At 41.7% G+C, this 16,016-nt stretch overlaps 1 protein-coding gene across 4 annotated transcripts in view; it reads left to right on the top strand.

Annotated features, from left to right (window-relative positions):
- Positions 1-9,848, top strand: part of nfatc1 (nuclear factor of activated T cells 1) — a 196,793-nt gene extending 186,945 nt beyond the window's left edge. For all 4 annotated transcript variants that reach the window (XM_061230224.1, XM_061230286.1, XM_061230257.1 and 1 more), the window contains one exon: positions 6,114-9,848. In XM_061230224.1, coding sequence (XP_061086208.1) covers positions 6,114-6,169 — 56 coding nt within the window. In that variant the 3' untranslated portion in view covers positions 6,170-9,848. The remainder of the gene's footprint in view (positions 1-6,113) is intronic.
- Positions 9,849-16,016: the final 6,168 nt, after the last annotated feature.

Here is a 16,016-nt window from a genome sequence, read left to right as displayed (position 1 = left end):
AGGGGAACAATTTTAATTCAAAAAGGCTGCTTTATGGAAATGTTTTCATTTAAAAGGCTGCTTTTCAAAGGCCTGGTCCGCTACATCCAACTGAGGGACTCATCCAACTGAGGATTTATTTCTTCAGAGGACAACCTTAGGTGCCTTTTGGGTGAGATCACCCGTTTCGACAAAACTAGCCGATCTATAAGCAAAATCTGCAAGACTTCTGGAGAGAGTGCGGCCTTGGTAGAACCCTTGAAATGACCTGGTGCCAGCTGCTTCAAAACATAGCCTATAACATAGCTGGTCAAACCATGTTGAGTATGGAGCTGGTCTAAACTGCCAACTAGCTAACGGCTGTTTCAAAACCTAGCTTGCGCAGTTTTTTTTTCTCAGCAGGATAAACAATCAGCCTGTATCCTCAAAATGGAGCGGTCTTCCAGTCATCACTTCTTTCTCGGGAAACAAAGGTTAGGATTACAGATATAGGAACATTAGGGGAAAGGAGTTTCTCGTCGAGTCTATTTGTCTCCTTAAAACCGCACTGTATCCTCAGAGCTGGAGTTCATCTGTCATTTGATCCACTTTGATACTCCGCTTAGTTGATAAAGCAAGCATTTCAAACAGAATGTCAACTGGTGTAGGTCGACAAATGAAGAAATAAAACCCCTCTCACGTAACTGTATGTTGAACATAAACACATTTTCCGAGCTTGATGTGATGGACTTTCCCGTTGCCTTAACAGGTCATCGATGTGTGATCGATGTGGTGAATTGCTTATTTCAACACATTTATCATAAAGGCCGGATTCAATATACAGTTTTAATTCATCTTAATCTGAAAGCTTCACATGAAAGTATTTGTTTGACATTTAATGTGATTTGTACCACTTGAAATATCAAAATATGTGTTCTATCATGTTAATGTTAAAGTATGTGGAATAGCTGAATGTAGTTTTTGTCCAGAGTATGTTCACATAAATGTTGTGAATGTAATGCAGCCCTTTGGGAGTCTGCTACATCTTTCCACCTGCTGCATAGCCAGTGATCATATGGAGGGAAATCCTATGAAAAAACTATCTTTTTGGAACACTCCACTCGGGTTCCAAGGAAAAGTCCACAGATGGAAAAACACCCACTTGTTCTTGCTACTTGTTATGGGCGCTGAAATTACCCACATACCACAGGTGCCTGAATTTCCCTCAGCTTGTCTAAATATGATTGGTTTGGGAGAACCGTGAGGGGGTGGGGAAAGACCTGTTTGCTTTGGCCTGTGAAGGTGTCTTAGAGTCCATCAAAAAAGGGAGTGAAAGGAGCAGAAAATGGAACGTGGTGGCACCACTCCAGAAAGCGAAGCGAGCGTCTCTATGGGGCTAGCAGCAGCCTGGGCGTGTTGGGGGCACAGGGTGTGCTTGTGTAAACGTGAGAGAGGCGGGCGTGGGCTCACGCCCAGGGAAACGAAGCAGGGAAAAACCTCCCATTGTTCTGCCCGGTGGGCCCTTCCACCATCTACTGCTGGCAGATGTGAAGAGCAATCGGGGAGGGGCGGGTTTTATTAAAGCCTGCCTGTTTGTTGTGTCAGCAGCAGACTCCTTCCAAAAATATCCCGCTCTGCACTTTGTGATTACAGAGACAGAAATAACGTTTTGAGCTTTTGAACCGATCAGAGGCATTCAAGGTAATAGAGGTGTACCTCTCTTAGATTGTGTGTGTGTGTGTGTGTGTGTGTGCTTTTCATAGAAAGAAACCTGAATTTTCCACGACTGTATTTATTTGTTCACCACTGTTGAAGAATCTGCCAGGACCCCAATTTAAGTCCACAAACAGCATTGGCATAACATGGTGCATAACAATGCATGCATAACATGAAATTAAAGTTGCAAAGCAGATTTCTAAAAAAAATATTCCACTGGAAAATCTAGATTTTCACATCCCATACTGTTCATAAAACTTTAAAACTATGGTTTCTCATTCCAACTTTTCTACCCATGAGACTATATTCGTTATTTGTAATGTCAAAATAATAGTTTTGTACCTTGCAACAGAAGTATTCTTACAATACAGTTGTATTATGTATACACACTCAGTGACCACTTATATTTGGTTATTAATACCTTGTAGACTTATTGGTCTTCTGCTGCTGTAACCTATCCACTTCAAGTTTCAATGTATTGTGCTTTCTGAAATGCTCTTCTGCATACCACTGCTGCAAAATGTAGTTATTTGAATTTTCTTACCTCTTTAGGGCATTTTTAACTGCAGAACTATCTACTGGACATTTTTTATGTTTTTCACACAATTCTCTGTCAACTCGACTGCTGTACGTGAAAATCCCAGGAGATCAGCAGTTCAAGTGATACTCAAACCGTCTCACTCAAATCATTCTTTGGTCAAAGTCATTTAGACATATTTTCTGAACAACAACTGAACCTCTTGGCCATGTCTACTTATGTTTATACATTTTAGCTGCTGCATTATTGGCAGAATATATCATTGCATTAACAAACTGATGTACATATCTACCTAATAATGTGGTCACTGAGTGTATACTGTATGCATAAATATAGTCTGACACTGTTTGAAATCTATTATCATTATCTTATACCTGTTTACATGGCTCAACAGAGCTTTCACTTGTTTGCTCAGTCTGTATGATTTTATAACAGTGTTTTTCTGTAAATAGTTGTGTTTGCATAGGTTTATGTACCTACTGTAGGCAAAGGGGTGGGGGTGGGGGGGGGTTCAAATTGAAGCGGGCTGGCAATTGAACACCTTAAAGCACCTCTCCGAGGCGAAAGCTCTGCATGGATTACAGTGACACAGCTGCTCTTCATATAGTCCTCCTAAAAGCCCAGGGTAGAAGAAAGCGGCCTTACCTTCCGCACTGCCGCGTAAGCGTTGAAAAATGCACCGAGAGGCTGCGGCCTGACCCCTCTCCTTCATTTCATCTCCGCGGAATGACGTGTTTGTTCCCTGGACGTGGAGACAGCCGAGCGACGCAGCGCTGGCTTCTCGTTGTGTTCTTGCTGAGCGTGCTCTCCGAGGTCCGGGCTTGTCCGTAGCCGTCGAGCTTACGCTAGCCTTCGACGGGCGTTCGTCATCTCCCTTATTCAAAGGCCCTCTCTATTCAATTGCATGCTAGGACTCCCCTCCTTTGGCAGACTTTGGCTGTGTTTCTGGTTGTGATTCAGTAAATCTATAGCTTTATGTATGGATAGTATGTTACAGTAGATAACATTAAAGGTATTTTGCTGATGCTTTTATCCAATCTGACTTACTGTGGGAACAGGGGACAGGGGACAGTCCCCCTGAAGCAATGTGGGGTTAAGGGCCTTGCTCAAGGGCCTAGCAGCAGTGCAGATCTCAATGTGGCTACACCCGGGGTTGAACCACAAACCTTCCGGATCCTAGTCATTGCCCCCACTATAGTATGCTAAATATACACTCAGTGAGCACTTTATTAGGTATTTATTGTAGTTATATTTTAGACTTATTAAGTCTTCTGCTGCTGTAGCCTATCCACTTAGAGGTTTGATGCAGAGATGACCTTCTGCACAGCTGAACCTCTTGACCACATCTAGATGCTTTTATGCATTTAGTTGCTGCCACATGATTGGCTGATTAAATATGTGCATTAACAAGCTAGTGTACAGGTCTACCTAATAAAGCAGTCTCTGAGTGTATGAACACTCTTGATAAGTCCATCACTGATTCATTAATGAAAACAATGGCAATGATAATCACGTAGACCTAGGCAAATGCAGTTGGACAGTTTCTGTCCGAGGCCTCCATTTTGTGCTTAACTGCAAATAAATTCAGTTCATTTTCCAAATGGGACTTGTTCCCTGAGATAGGTATGTGCAGCGATCAGCATGATTACCTCGCTATAAATAACCCAGTTTTAATGTCCTGTGGTTTAACAGTTTGCCACATCCTGTTTCAGCGGCTTCACGTCACAAGAAACGAGGTTGCATGTGTCTCGAGCCTTCAAAGGTCCAGTAAGATGACTACCTGTTAAACTTTTTTTTCTCTGTCAGTGGAAAACCTGAGGGTGAAAATGGAAAATATTAGTTGGGGTAAAGAAAACAAAGCTGTGGTTGACATGTAGGTGTTAGAGTCTTCAAAGAAAACAATGTCAGTGTCATGAAGTTGCAAATGCATATATTTTTCTCAGAAAAGAGTATGCAACAGTTCATGCATAGATAGTGCACATATATTGCTTTCTGTTGCAGGGCTCTTGACTCCCCCTCATTAAAACCATTTATAGAGGGGGCTGACATTCCATTTTGATTTTACAATAGTTACATCTGTTACAGGTAACTGCTTGTTTTGCCTTAGGCTCTTACAGGTAAAAACAGCATCCTGGATTACAGTGGGTTTTTTCCATTGAGGTTTTCCACACACTGTCAGAAAGTGAATGTTAATCCTTGATATGTGTACATGTATTGTAGGTACATAGGCAGACTGTATGAGTTCATTTATTTCCTGGTGGTCTTTAGGTTCAAACCAAGACATTTTTGCAGAAAACCTCTTTAGACACATCTCTATATTTCAGACACCCATTCTCCTCTCCCCCAATGGAAAGTCACTTTATTCTAAATAAACATCATTTATATCATTCATTAATACCTCCAATGAGCCGTCAAATATCTTGGGCTCATACATTGCCTTCTAGGTTAAAACAAAATGAAAGGTGTATCATTTTTGGTTGTGGTGTGGGGTGATTTCCGCTATTGAGTCATGCTCTGAACTTGTGTGATACCTTGCAACGTATAAAATCACAGTATTACTTTCTCTTGGCTTGCTAAAGTAAACAGCTTGAACAGGCCTCCTTGCAATACTGAAACAACCTTGTCAAGCTCAAATGGAACAACCTATTGGAGGGTGGGGTTGAGATTTGTTTGTCAAATAAAAATGCTAATCGAGAGAGTTCAGTGGATGCTGTGTGTTTATGCTACTGTTCTCAAAGTCTGTCAGCTTACTCTGCTGTTTGTTGTTATTGCCTTATTACCCTGCAATATCAAGATCTGCAATGAGTATTAAGGTGTTTGGTTTTGAATATAATCTTTTGTGGTGATACAGTGCAAATTACATTTTCCCCATTTGCGAAATCACCAGTCATCTAAGTGCATAAAATTCTGCTCTAAGCTTTGTAATTCTAATTGAGCTGCTATCTCGAAATCCCAATCATGCTAATGTCCCTTGGTATTAGGATGCAAAAGCCAAACTACTAACGCAGTGACAACTCAATTGTGAGACACTGTGCAGGAGGGTCATATCTGTGTGGTCATGCAGACTTTCAGGAGCTGGAACTGATAAGCTGGATAGACTTTGGCACTGAAGCGAGGGAGATAGAGAAACGGGAAGAGAGAGCCCGAGCAAAAGATACAGGGAATGACAGGGATGGACAGACAGGAAGAACGAGCAGAAATGTAAAATAGAGCGGAGGACAACAAACGAAAGCAAAAAGAGGCAAGGAGGGATATGATGTGAGGGGGAGTAAGGTCTTCCTGTGCTGGCTCCAAGGGACTGAGTGTGACCTCATCCACAGGCTGGTGACTCGGGGGGGGCCTGGCAGTCGCGTATCTCCCTTTATCGCCGGGCCCGCGGACCCAGCACTGTTTACTCTGCCCCTGCCGGCCCCCGCCGAGACCGGCCGTTTCCTCCTCAGCCGAAGGGCCGCGCCGATAAAGGGCGAGTGTGGGAACTGTGTGGGGTCGGCCGCCAGCAGGAAAGCGCGACAGACAAGATCGCGAGAAGTCTCCCGGGGGAGGGGCCGGCCAGTTTCTCACACTGTCACCGTAAGAAGCCGCGGCTCACAGCGTGGATGTCGGCTTTTCTCTGTTAGGCCTCAAGTTTGTGACGGAGTGCCGTTTTTGTTGTTTTTTTGCACTTTCTTTTTATTTTTCCCCAACTTTGAATAAGGAACAGTGCCTTTACCTTGAGCAATGCAGTGTAGTTTGTTGAGGAAATAGGTCACTATCTAACTTTCCATGTCTTTGCTAGATTATGCTTATTTCTTGGAAACAGGGACTAAGTGATGTGTGATTTTGACTTAACACTGGAACAATGTTTTCAGTAATTATACCAAAGCAAGTTATTAACAAATTCCCCCTTTTTTTGTCTCCGCAGTTAATGAGATAATCCGCAACGACCTCTCCAGCATTTCAGTCCACAGCCACGCCTAGATGTTTTTAAGATGGCAACTCTGATCATCGAACACTCGCCGCAAGCTCAACGGGACACGGAAAGAGAAGGGGACAGAACAGATCCGTGATGAAGCGTTTGTACTATAAGAGTGACCCTTTTTCAGGGCCCTCGTGCTCACAGTTCTCACCCAAGAACTATACAGACCCAACCTCCTGACCATCACCACCCGGAACAAGCTGTGTCTACAGAGACCACACTGTTGCGTTTCGAGCTTAAAAAAAATATTGTGATTGAATGTCGCATTTGGAAAAAGCCTTACCTCGAAAGAGAAAAAAGAAAATCGACAACAATCTCCGAAATTCACTCTGCCTTAAAAAAAGATGCTCTTCCATGGACCAAGAATTCTTTTTGATATTTTAAAAAATGAACTGCTCTTTGTGTTATTCATACGACAGGACAGTTGTTGACACTCTGGGCGGCATTGTACGGTTGTAGCTTCCTGTAAGGAAGGAGCGGCCTTAATAGGTGCCTTACATCGCCAGCAAACTGAGGCGCAAAATGTGTTGTTTGTTTTTAACCTAGTCACATTTCGTAACAATATTATTGCAATATTTTTTTTTATAATGTTTACAGGAAGACAGCTGGAAGAAAAGTCCAAGGATTGTACTTGTATTGCCTTTTATCTCTATCCTAGGGTCCATTGATAATTAAGCATGCCTAATGTCCTTTGTAGAAACTGTACCAATAATGTATGCCTTAATCTTGTTTAGCAATTCTTTGGTAGCTATTTTGCCCTTTTGCTATTTCTGAATGAGTCATGCCAACAAGAGCAAAAAACACCACCATTTATATATATTTCTTAACTGTGGTGTAGGTTGGTTCCCACAGAAAGCACAAGGAGTTTGGTGCGTCACGATGCTGAACTGGTTGGATACATGATAGGAACGTAAATCCAATCGGAGCTGAGCAGAACTTAAAGGAGCTTTGTGCTTTCAGAGACATGGACAGAGACCTTGAGTAGTGAAATGTCAGGTGACCCTGAAACATCATGTCTGGGTTGATCTGAAACCTTGTGACAAGCGAGTGCCAGATGGGTGAATTAAGAGATGGGGCGTCCCATGTGCTGTTGATTATTGACCGGTCTGCTCTCCGTAGCAGAAAACTATGATTTGTTTGAATCAACAAGTCATTGATAGCTCTGCCTATCTCCGTCTGTGCCCTTGAATCAAAAAACCTTAATACTCTACTTTAACAAATCATCTCATTTTTTTGGGAGAATCTTGCCTGATGAAGCTCCAGGAACAGGTGTCAAATGTGTGATCTCTGTAAATCACGAAAAATATTATTTGCATTTTCAAACCAGTAAGTAACAACTAGGCCTTTCCCCAGCTTTTGTCCCAGCTTGCTTTGAAAGCTTGGGTCTATAAAAAAGAAAGCTTGGGTCTATATAGCAATGAAAGGAAATGGTGGAGTATTTTTCTGCGGGTTTCCAGAGAGATTATTTCAGATTGTACACAAGAAATGATGTCTGGCCCAGCACTTTTGTAAAACTAAATGTAAGTGAGAGTGCATGTACAGTAAATTCAACTGTTATTTCCTCACTAATATATCTCAAGTTTATTCTCTGCCTTTCCTTTTTTCATCTGAAGGGGAAAAAAGAAATAAGCTGGCAATAATGGCCTTCTCGATACCAAAGGATTTTACTTTTGGTTTGGTTATTGTTCAAGCTTCTTTGGCTATTAGAAACTGTAGAAACTATAGAAAGTGATAGATAGGTAGCCTTGTCAGAGAATGAATGCACTTTAGGTAGTATTTTCAGTCTGTACTGGTTTCTGTGTCCATACATCTCCATTTTGAGAATCCAAAGAAAGGATGTCAAACTGAACAACGAGATTTATTCTCAATGAAGATCAAAGATCTTCCACGTTGTCAAGAGTGATTATTTGTGCATTGTAAATATCTTTCTTGTGCATGCAAGCAGTAGCAATGTTCATTATAATTTAGCTTACTATTACCTTTATATAGCTAAGAAAACACATAGGAATGATTTTTTTCCACTCATAAAGTATGTGGTAGCATGATTAAGTATGGGATAGTTATACTTATAGTGCCTTATCGTTCTTTTCTCAGCTAGCCATGATTGTAAATCAAACTCTTAGCCTGGCACACAGTGAAATGTATTTCCTTCTGAATATGAAATATTTATGGGAATTTAAAAGGGCGTTTCATGTATACAGTACATGGTCTTCAAAAAATATTTAAAAAGCCATATTAGTAATATTTGCACATTACTGTGAAGACAAGGATATAATGTGGCTCCAAATGTGTACAGGCATTTTACAAAGGGACTTGTATTGGATTTTGCCAGCCTCAGCTGTTTTATATTGCTATCTTTGCCCATGGCATGATCAAGAAATAGTGGCATACTCTTCTTGCTCTGGTGCAGTTATTAACAGATATTATTATGCTATTTTGACTGTCCTGGGTGATATATCGTGTCGGAGCGCCGTGGCAAATTTGCCTTGAAGGTTGAAACAACATTTCTCCATGTAAAATAATCATATTGAATCAATTACCCCAATTTTTATTTGTCTGTGCATGTTGAATGTATACCTTATTTCCTTTCCATTCCTTGACCATATGGCTACATTTAGTGTAAGACCTTCAGTATATTTCTTTGCCTTTTGCTCTTTTTTCTTTTCAATTGACCATATAAAACTAAGGAAGAATTAAGCTTCTCCCGTATGCCTAATAAATGGTGAAATATAAACAGACATGTTGATATATGAGTTTTTTTCCCCTATGTGGGGTTTAAAAAATGAGGTTAGCTTTTCATTAAGCACAATCCCCTCACATAGAGGTCATATATTTCATAATATAAAATCCCCATTTAAGGAATACGATTTTGTCAAACACGTCGCTTATATTTAAATTTGAACCTATTCTCTTCACATATGCATTTGTAATTTTAGGCATGTATTGTGGAATATAACTTAAAAGTTCATTATACTGCCAAATATCCTCCATAACAAATGCAAAACAAAGCATGTGTAAAGTCAATATTTTAATGCATACAAGGAATATATTCACACATTCATTATATATTCCTTATATTCTGGCATTTTTTTATTCAAGATGTTGAGCAGTGGCTGGCTAAGTTAAAACTCACACAAGCATATGTGGATAACGTGCGTTATTTGTTTCACCCAGCAGATTGAAACATAACCATTGGTAATTTGCAGCTGGTGGCTGCAACGAGGTATTTATAGTGAAAAGTTCCGATATAGCATTTGATGACGTCTTTTTTGTGCATTATCGGGTGGGGTTGGGAAGGGGGGTAGGGGCAGTCCTGGTGAAAAACAGTTGTCTGCCATGGGACCCGTGCCATGCTCCTGTGTACCACCTGCCAGTCCTCCAGACTTTTTCCATGGAGTGAAATTCCGAATCTGCCATCGCCATGGTGACAGAACACAGCCCTGCCCTCCGCGTGCTCATCCGAGCCCGTCCCGAAATAGCCTCCCTATTTAAAGCTCCAGTCACACTTTTTTCAATTTGTTTTTATATCCAGCTTTCTTCTTCTTCCTCCTCTTCTTTTCTTCTTTTAAATCAAGTTGTAATATTTATATGTTATGGTTACCTCTGACAGATGATAATGTAATGTTTGCAAATACCCTGTATTTTGTGTCTGTATATACAATAAAGAAGCACAAAAACATATGCCAATGTATGCCTTTTCATATCGCATCATATTTCATATCTCACTTGCGCAAGCTCCATTACATGCACTTTGTATGTACTCTTATCCAGAATGACTAGGAAAAACATACCTGTGTTCTCATATTGTGTTCTCATAATAATCTAGCTAACAATATTCCCAGAACAGTGAGTAACAATGTATCATTCAAGCACTAGTGCAAATTAATTGTACTTACCAAGGGCCAAAATACAAATGAATAAATACAGACCACATCCATAACAAGCCCTAGGAGAAAGAGAAAGTCATAAAAACATAAACTAAAGTGGGGATGGGAGGGGAACTTGCAGTCTGAAGAGGTGGGTCTTTAGGTTCAGAAGGCAGCCAATGATTCTGCTGGTCTGACCACTTTGGGAAGTCTGTTTCACTAATGTGGGTCCAGTACAGACAGACATTGTGACTGAGAGAAACAACCATGCAATGAGGTTGTGGAGCAGACAGATCTGGCGGGAGTGTCAGGCCACATAGGTGTGTGTGTGTGTGTACGTATGTTTGGGAAGGTTTATGTAAGATTCAACCAGATGTGTATAGTCATCCCATCAATCAAATGTGATTAAAGCCAAAACAATCGGGCCAGGCTTAAATAAATTCAGACTAATCTACACCCAGTTATTTTACTTTAACTGTTTGGAGGACTGTGGTCCATTCACAAACCAAAGTCCGCAACTTTTCAAAGTGTATTTATTTATTTATGATTTAAATTTTAATCTTTCCTGTTTTCTCCAAATTTAGTAACCAATTGTACCCTATCTATTCCAATTGCCCCCGTGATCTGTCCAGGCGGCTGAGGGATACACCGCCTACACCCCGTCCCTCAGCGGCCCGGATAGATCACGTGATCCTGAGAGCGACATGCAGCATCATCTCGCCCGTGACCGAGATTCCAAGGCGCCCGGGGTGCTGTTGTATGTTGTGAACTCGCAAACCCGCCTGCCCTCAGCAAACGGATGCCTGCATCAAGGTCTGTTACTTTAGCCGTGCACCACCATGGCTCTGATTTATTTACCTATTAATAGTATGTTGTATGTTCCAGACCTGTTAACAAGGGAAAATGCATTTTAAAAGACTCAAATTAAAAGGCGAACACAATGGCAAAAAGTGATTGTCAAAGATCAGATTTGCACTAGTGTCTGTCCTCATGGTCTGGTGGTTAGAAAACCAAACTGTCTGGCTGCAGGTTCAAAGGCAAGTTGGATCTCTACAGCTGTAACCTGCTACACAAGGCACTAAATCAGAATGACTCCCATCACATAGCCACTTCTATGACTTATATGTAAAACTCAAAAGTCACCACAGAAGGGTGTCTGCTATGCAGATAAATATAAAAGTGCTGTACATTATACCATAACGCACGTCTGAAGAGCTCATTTTTATTTCTCCCTGCACGCAGAACTGCCTAGAAGTTACAGCTCATCCATTCATCTTTATTAGATCTGTTATTTTCCGATTGTAATCCCAGAGCGCCTTGTATGCTGGCTTTTATAAACTAAGCACAAAGGCAGAAGTGGGGGATGTGCTGGGATTCATTTAAGTGACATCCCTCTCGCACTCTCTGCCTTTGAACATCTGTGCCCCATAAATCGTGGATGCACCTCGATGAAGGAGGGCACACAGGAGTGACGTTAATGGGATGAATGCTTGACCATGCAGGACATTGATATTTTCTGACTTATAAAAAGTTGTAAGAAAAGAGTTTTTGTCTCCGTGCTTGTATTTTTAGACATAAAATCAAAGGAACAGGAGGCCAAATGTAGCGCAATCGCACTCAAGGACCAGATACTCCACTTGCCTAGTGAAATTATTCCATCTTCCAACTGGCAGATTGCCTTTAAAAGTCAAACAGGTGTCATGGAAATGCCTCAGTATGACCCCTACTTTTACTTTTCAACACTTTTCACGGCTGCCTTGTTTCATATTACGCAAAACAAAGTGGCTTTGCTCATGTTGACTCACTCTGCAGTACACAGAGCTGCCAGATAGATCAAATGCACAAACTTACAATGGTGTTCAATCAATACATTGCATTCTTCTCGGGTAATTCCAAGCTTCAGTTAAGCATCATAAAGACCGGTGAAATATTCATGGGGTATCTGGACCAGGTGCTGTAACGTGCTTGTTCGAATGGCCATTCTTTGAGTGGACATGTGAACGTATTGAGCGCCGTGCGTCAGTCTTTAGGGTTTAAAAGCAAGAGTCTTAAAGGCTGAAATGAAGGCTTGTCAACGGACATCCTCGTGATCTTGGAGACAAGTTCCTGACAGCTCCAGGAGCCTTTTAAGGCTTCACTCTCTTTCAATCTTCCTTCCCCTGACACTGATTTCACAATTAGCAACCGGAGAGAAAGGGACATGCATCTATTCATTTTAATGATCTTTCATTATTGATCGCTCACAAGGGTGGGGGGGATGCGGATAATGATTCTTTTTTGCTGGTCTATCACTCCCACTGATGAAATAATAAGCTAAATAACCTTCTAATGGACAACCCAGACTTGGGCCAGCTGACCTCTGGTTGACACCATGGGCCATGCACCATCCTACCTTGCTTGGGGGAGAGATCACGTCTGTGCTTCGAAAGGGATGGACAAGATCTGAGTTTGCAGACCGCTCCAACATCTTCCCATTTCTGGTTCTAGCCCACGCCATGATGCAACCCAGGAGCCTAGATGCATCACCAGTGGTGATTCACCGCCCCCCTCTGAATCGCATGCATCTCCCTGCTCATACTGCTGATTTTACCAAAATGCCAAACCATCTTATTGTTTGCTCTGCTAGATCCCTCATTACATTTCTCTATCATTATTTTTAAACCAGGCCAGCCAACGGAGGATGGGCTCCATGTTTATTGCCAGGCGGTTACTCATGGGATTTTTCCCCATTGGGCAGCCTTTTCTAACCACCCTTTTCTTCCCACTGAGCGTTTTTTCACCTCAATTGCTCACTTTTTGGGGGTTTAGGCCTGGCATCTTCTTTTGTATTCCCAAAATACAAAAACGGTATTTGTTACAGTGTCTCTGAGCACTAATTTAATGTAATTGCATTGCATTGAAGACCTCTAGATCTCCACTGTCGAACATCTGGAATCACACTCAACCCATGGGGCAGTAGACAGAAAATAAATATTGCAATTTGCCAGATGCTTGTGTGAGCAAATAAATAATGTGAGGGTGGGACACACAGGTTCCCACAGAAATGACATCCCTTTCTTTTGGAGGTTTTCCGAAAGCACAAATTTAGACATTTCCAGTAAAGAGGTTATATGAAAAAACTTCAATTTCAAAATCAATTTGAAAGTCTGTACCTCTTGGACCTGAGTGGACTATTTGAGGCTTGTGTGTGCATCATATTCACAGACATAAACACCCCAGCAGCTACTTGCTTCCATAGTATAAATGCTGAACAAAGATAAGCCCACATCTGGCTGGCATGCAGCATGTTGTCTCAATGTAGCACAGAAATGAGTAGACAAACAAAGCCAACTTGGCCAATGTGGACAAGTGTGTATTTATCAGATGTTCCTGGTGCAATGTATATTTTTAACTGTGTCTGATGCATCTCAAACTCATTGCCTCCTGAGTCCTGACTAACATGAGGATGACAGCCTTCTGATGGATGTGACTGCTCAGTGCCCAGCGCTAGCTGGTCTGTCACCAGCACCCGAGAGGAAGACACTTCCACAAAGGACAGGAAGCCCTCAAAAGACAAGTAGAGACTGACTGTATTCAGACCAGACAGTCAGTTCCTGTGTTCCTTCTGTCTGCTGCAATTACATGTTCTAGATTGTTCCAGTTGGTATCATACGATTCTGGTGCTGTCTGCTTTAGAATGTTAGCTGTGAGAGTTCCACCTTTTACCACCTCCCTTTCATGAATATGCACTAAGAGCTAATCATTCATGAGCTCCCACACATCATCCTCACATAAGGGATGTTCCTATGGTCAGTTGGGTGCCTGCCAATGATATAGCTAGAAATTTATTTTAGGGACAGGGGGCTAGTGGTGCTTAGCCAACAAATGAATTCCTGGCTGCACAAAATGCACTCACAAACACACAAAATGTCCAGACTCCTGTCTATCACAATGCTATGTTTGATTAAATTGATTAAAATGTCATTTTCTACAGAACTGGAATAATAACAAGAACTATTTCCTACATTGCAGAGCCAAACCGAGCCACCTCGTCCTGGAGTGGAGATACATCCAGTATCTCTTCAGCTGACACCTGAACGTCCCTGTGTTCTGACAGCAAAGTCAGTCCATTGAGAACAAGGCTTTGTCTTAACTCTGTTCAGACTTGTAATGCTCCTCTTTATGTGGTGCTGCCAACCAGCCCTGCCCCCCACCCCCCTACCTCACACCTCCCCCCAGCCTTCATCACTGGTGCCTGCATTCCAACAGCCCCTGGTTTACATGTGATGATCTCAGCTCCTGAAAGAATAAAAGAGTAAAAGAAGAAACAGCTCAAACCTGCCTTACCATGCCTCTGAGAACACCAGTCAGTACCTTCAAAAACCAACAATGCAATGACAATAAAAAAGTTTTTTTGTGGTAAAAGAATTGGTGGAAAAGCCATATACACATATGAGGAGACTTTCAATCACAATACCCTCTATCAGGACAGTTTGTCTATCCATACAGCCCACATCAGTAACAGCCATAGTCACAATACCCTATATCAGGAGACCCTCAATCACAATGCTTTCAATCACAGTACCTTCCATCAGGAGACCCTCAATTGCAATACCCTCTATCAGAAGAGCCTCAGTCACAATTCCCTCTATCAGGAGACCTTAAGTCACAATACCCTTTATCAGGAGACCCTCAATCACAATACCCTCTATCAGGAAACCTTAAGTCACAATACCCTCTATCAGGAGACCTTAAGTCAGAATACCCTTTATCAGGAGACCCTCAATCACAATACCCTCTTTCAAGAGACCCTCAATCACCATATCCTCTATCAGGAGGCCCTCAATTACAATACCCTCTGTCAAGAGACCCTTGATCAGACTGGGCCGTCTCAGGACAGTCTCTCTCCATTCCATCTATACATCAGGGCATCATAAATCACAATGGCCTCTAATATCACAGTTTATCAGGACAGCCTCTATCAATAGTCTCACTCAGGGACAGCCACCATCAGGATTGCCTCCATCAGCTCCGTGGTGTACTAACAGACCCAAACCGCAAGTGCTGCACTGTGATCAATAATCAGACAAGCTGCCTTTTTTATGAATGTTTTATTATAAAAGGCTTTTGTTGTAGTCAGTCTCAAGTGTTGCTTTTAACTTTTGATCATACGCAGGCCTCTGGATGGATGCAAATGGATGCAATATTAATATCGCATAAGACCTGCCAAGAAGTTAAAAAAGTGCGCTCGCTTAAAATGACCTGGAGCCCAATGGCCCACATGTGGACTTACAAGCGAGTCAAAAGCTGTTCCGAAATGGTACCTATGATTATTTTGGACGGGATAGCAGTAGCAAGGGTTCGTGTCAATAAGCGAACGTCTTCACTCCAAGGTCCCTGAAAGCAGAGAAGCAGGTGGAGATGGATAGAAGCAGACATGACTTAATCACATAAATAATAAGGAATTCCTCTACACAGCCAAAGTTCCTATAGAATCCATATGTTTCAGACTGCTGGGAAATATAGAATTTCACACACTGGTGTGTTAAAAAGATAAGTCATTTTGTCCAAAACCTTTTAACTTTCCTTTTGTATGATCAGTGTGAAAGAAAACTTCTCAGGTTGTGATAGCTATACCCTGACAGGCTTTTTTGGGAATCGTTCTTAGGTTTGTTGCTTTTTCAGATTCTTCCGTCTTTGCCAGACTATATACTATGGCACAGAAACTGTTGGTTACATAATGTTAGGCCAGACCTGAACGTTCTTGGCACTTGCACATATTCAATCATTCGCAGCATTCCAACATCCCAGATCTAGCCATTAAAAAGAGTTTCCTGAGCTAGGATTTCCCCTCATGTGTTTTAAATTGAAGTTATGATCCTGAAGCGTGCCAAGCACATGAACAGAGAGATCTGGTGAAAGTGGATTACACTAATTATGATTTTGTTTTACAAGAAAGTCAACAAAGATGCATTGTTACCACCCCAGAAACGGTTTGCATTGT

The sequence above is a fragment of the Conger conger genome, chromosome 1 (assembly GCF_963514075.1).
Source record: "Conger conger chromosome 1, fConCon1.1, whole genome shotgun sequence".
NCBI lineage: Eukaryota > Metazoa > Chordata > Actinopteri > Anguilliformes > Congridae > Conger > Conger conger.
Note: the sequence above shows the minus strand (reverse complement) of the source record. Positions and strands in the feature narration are given on the sequence as shown.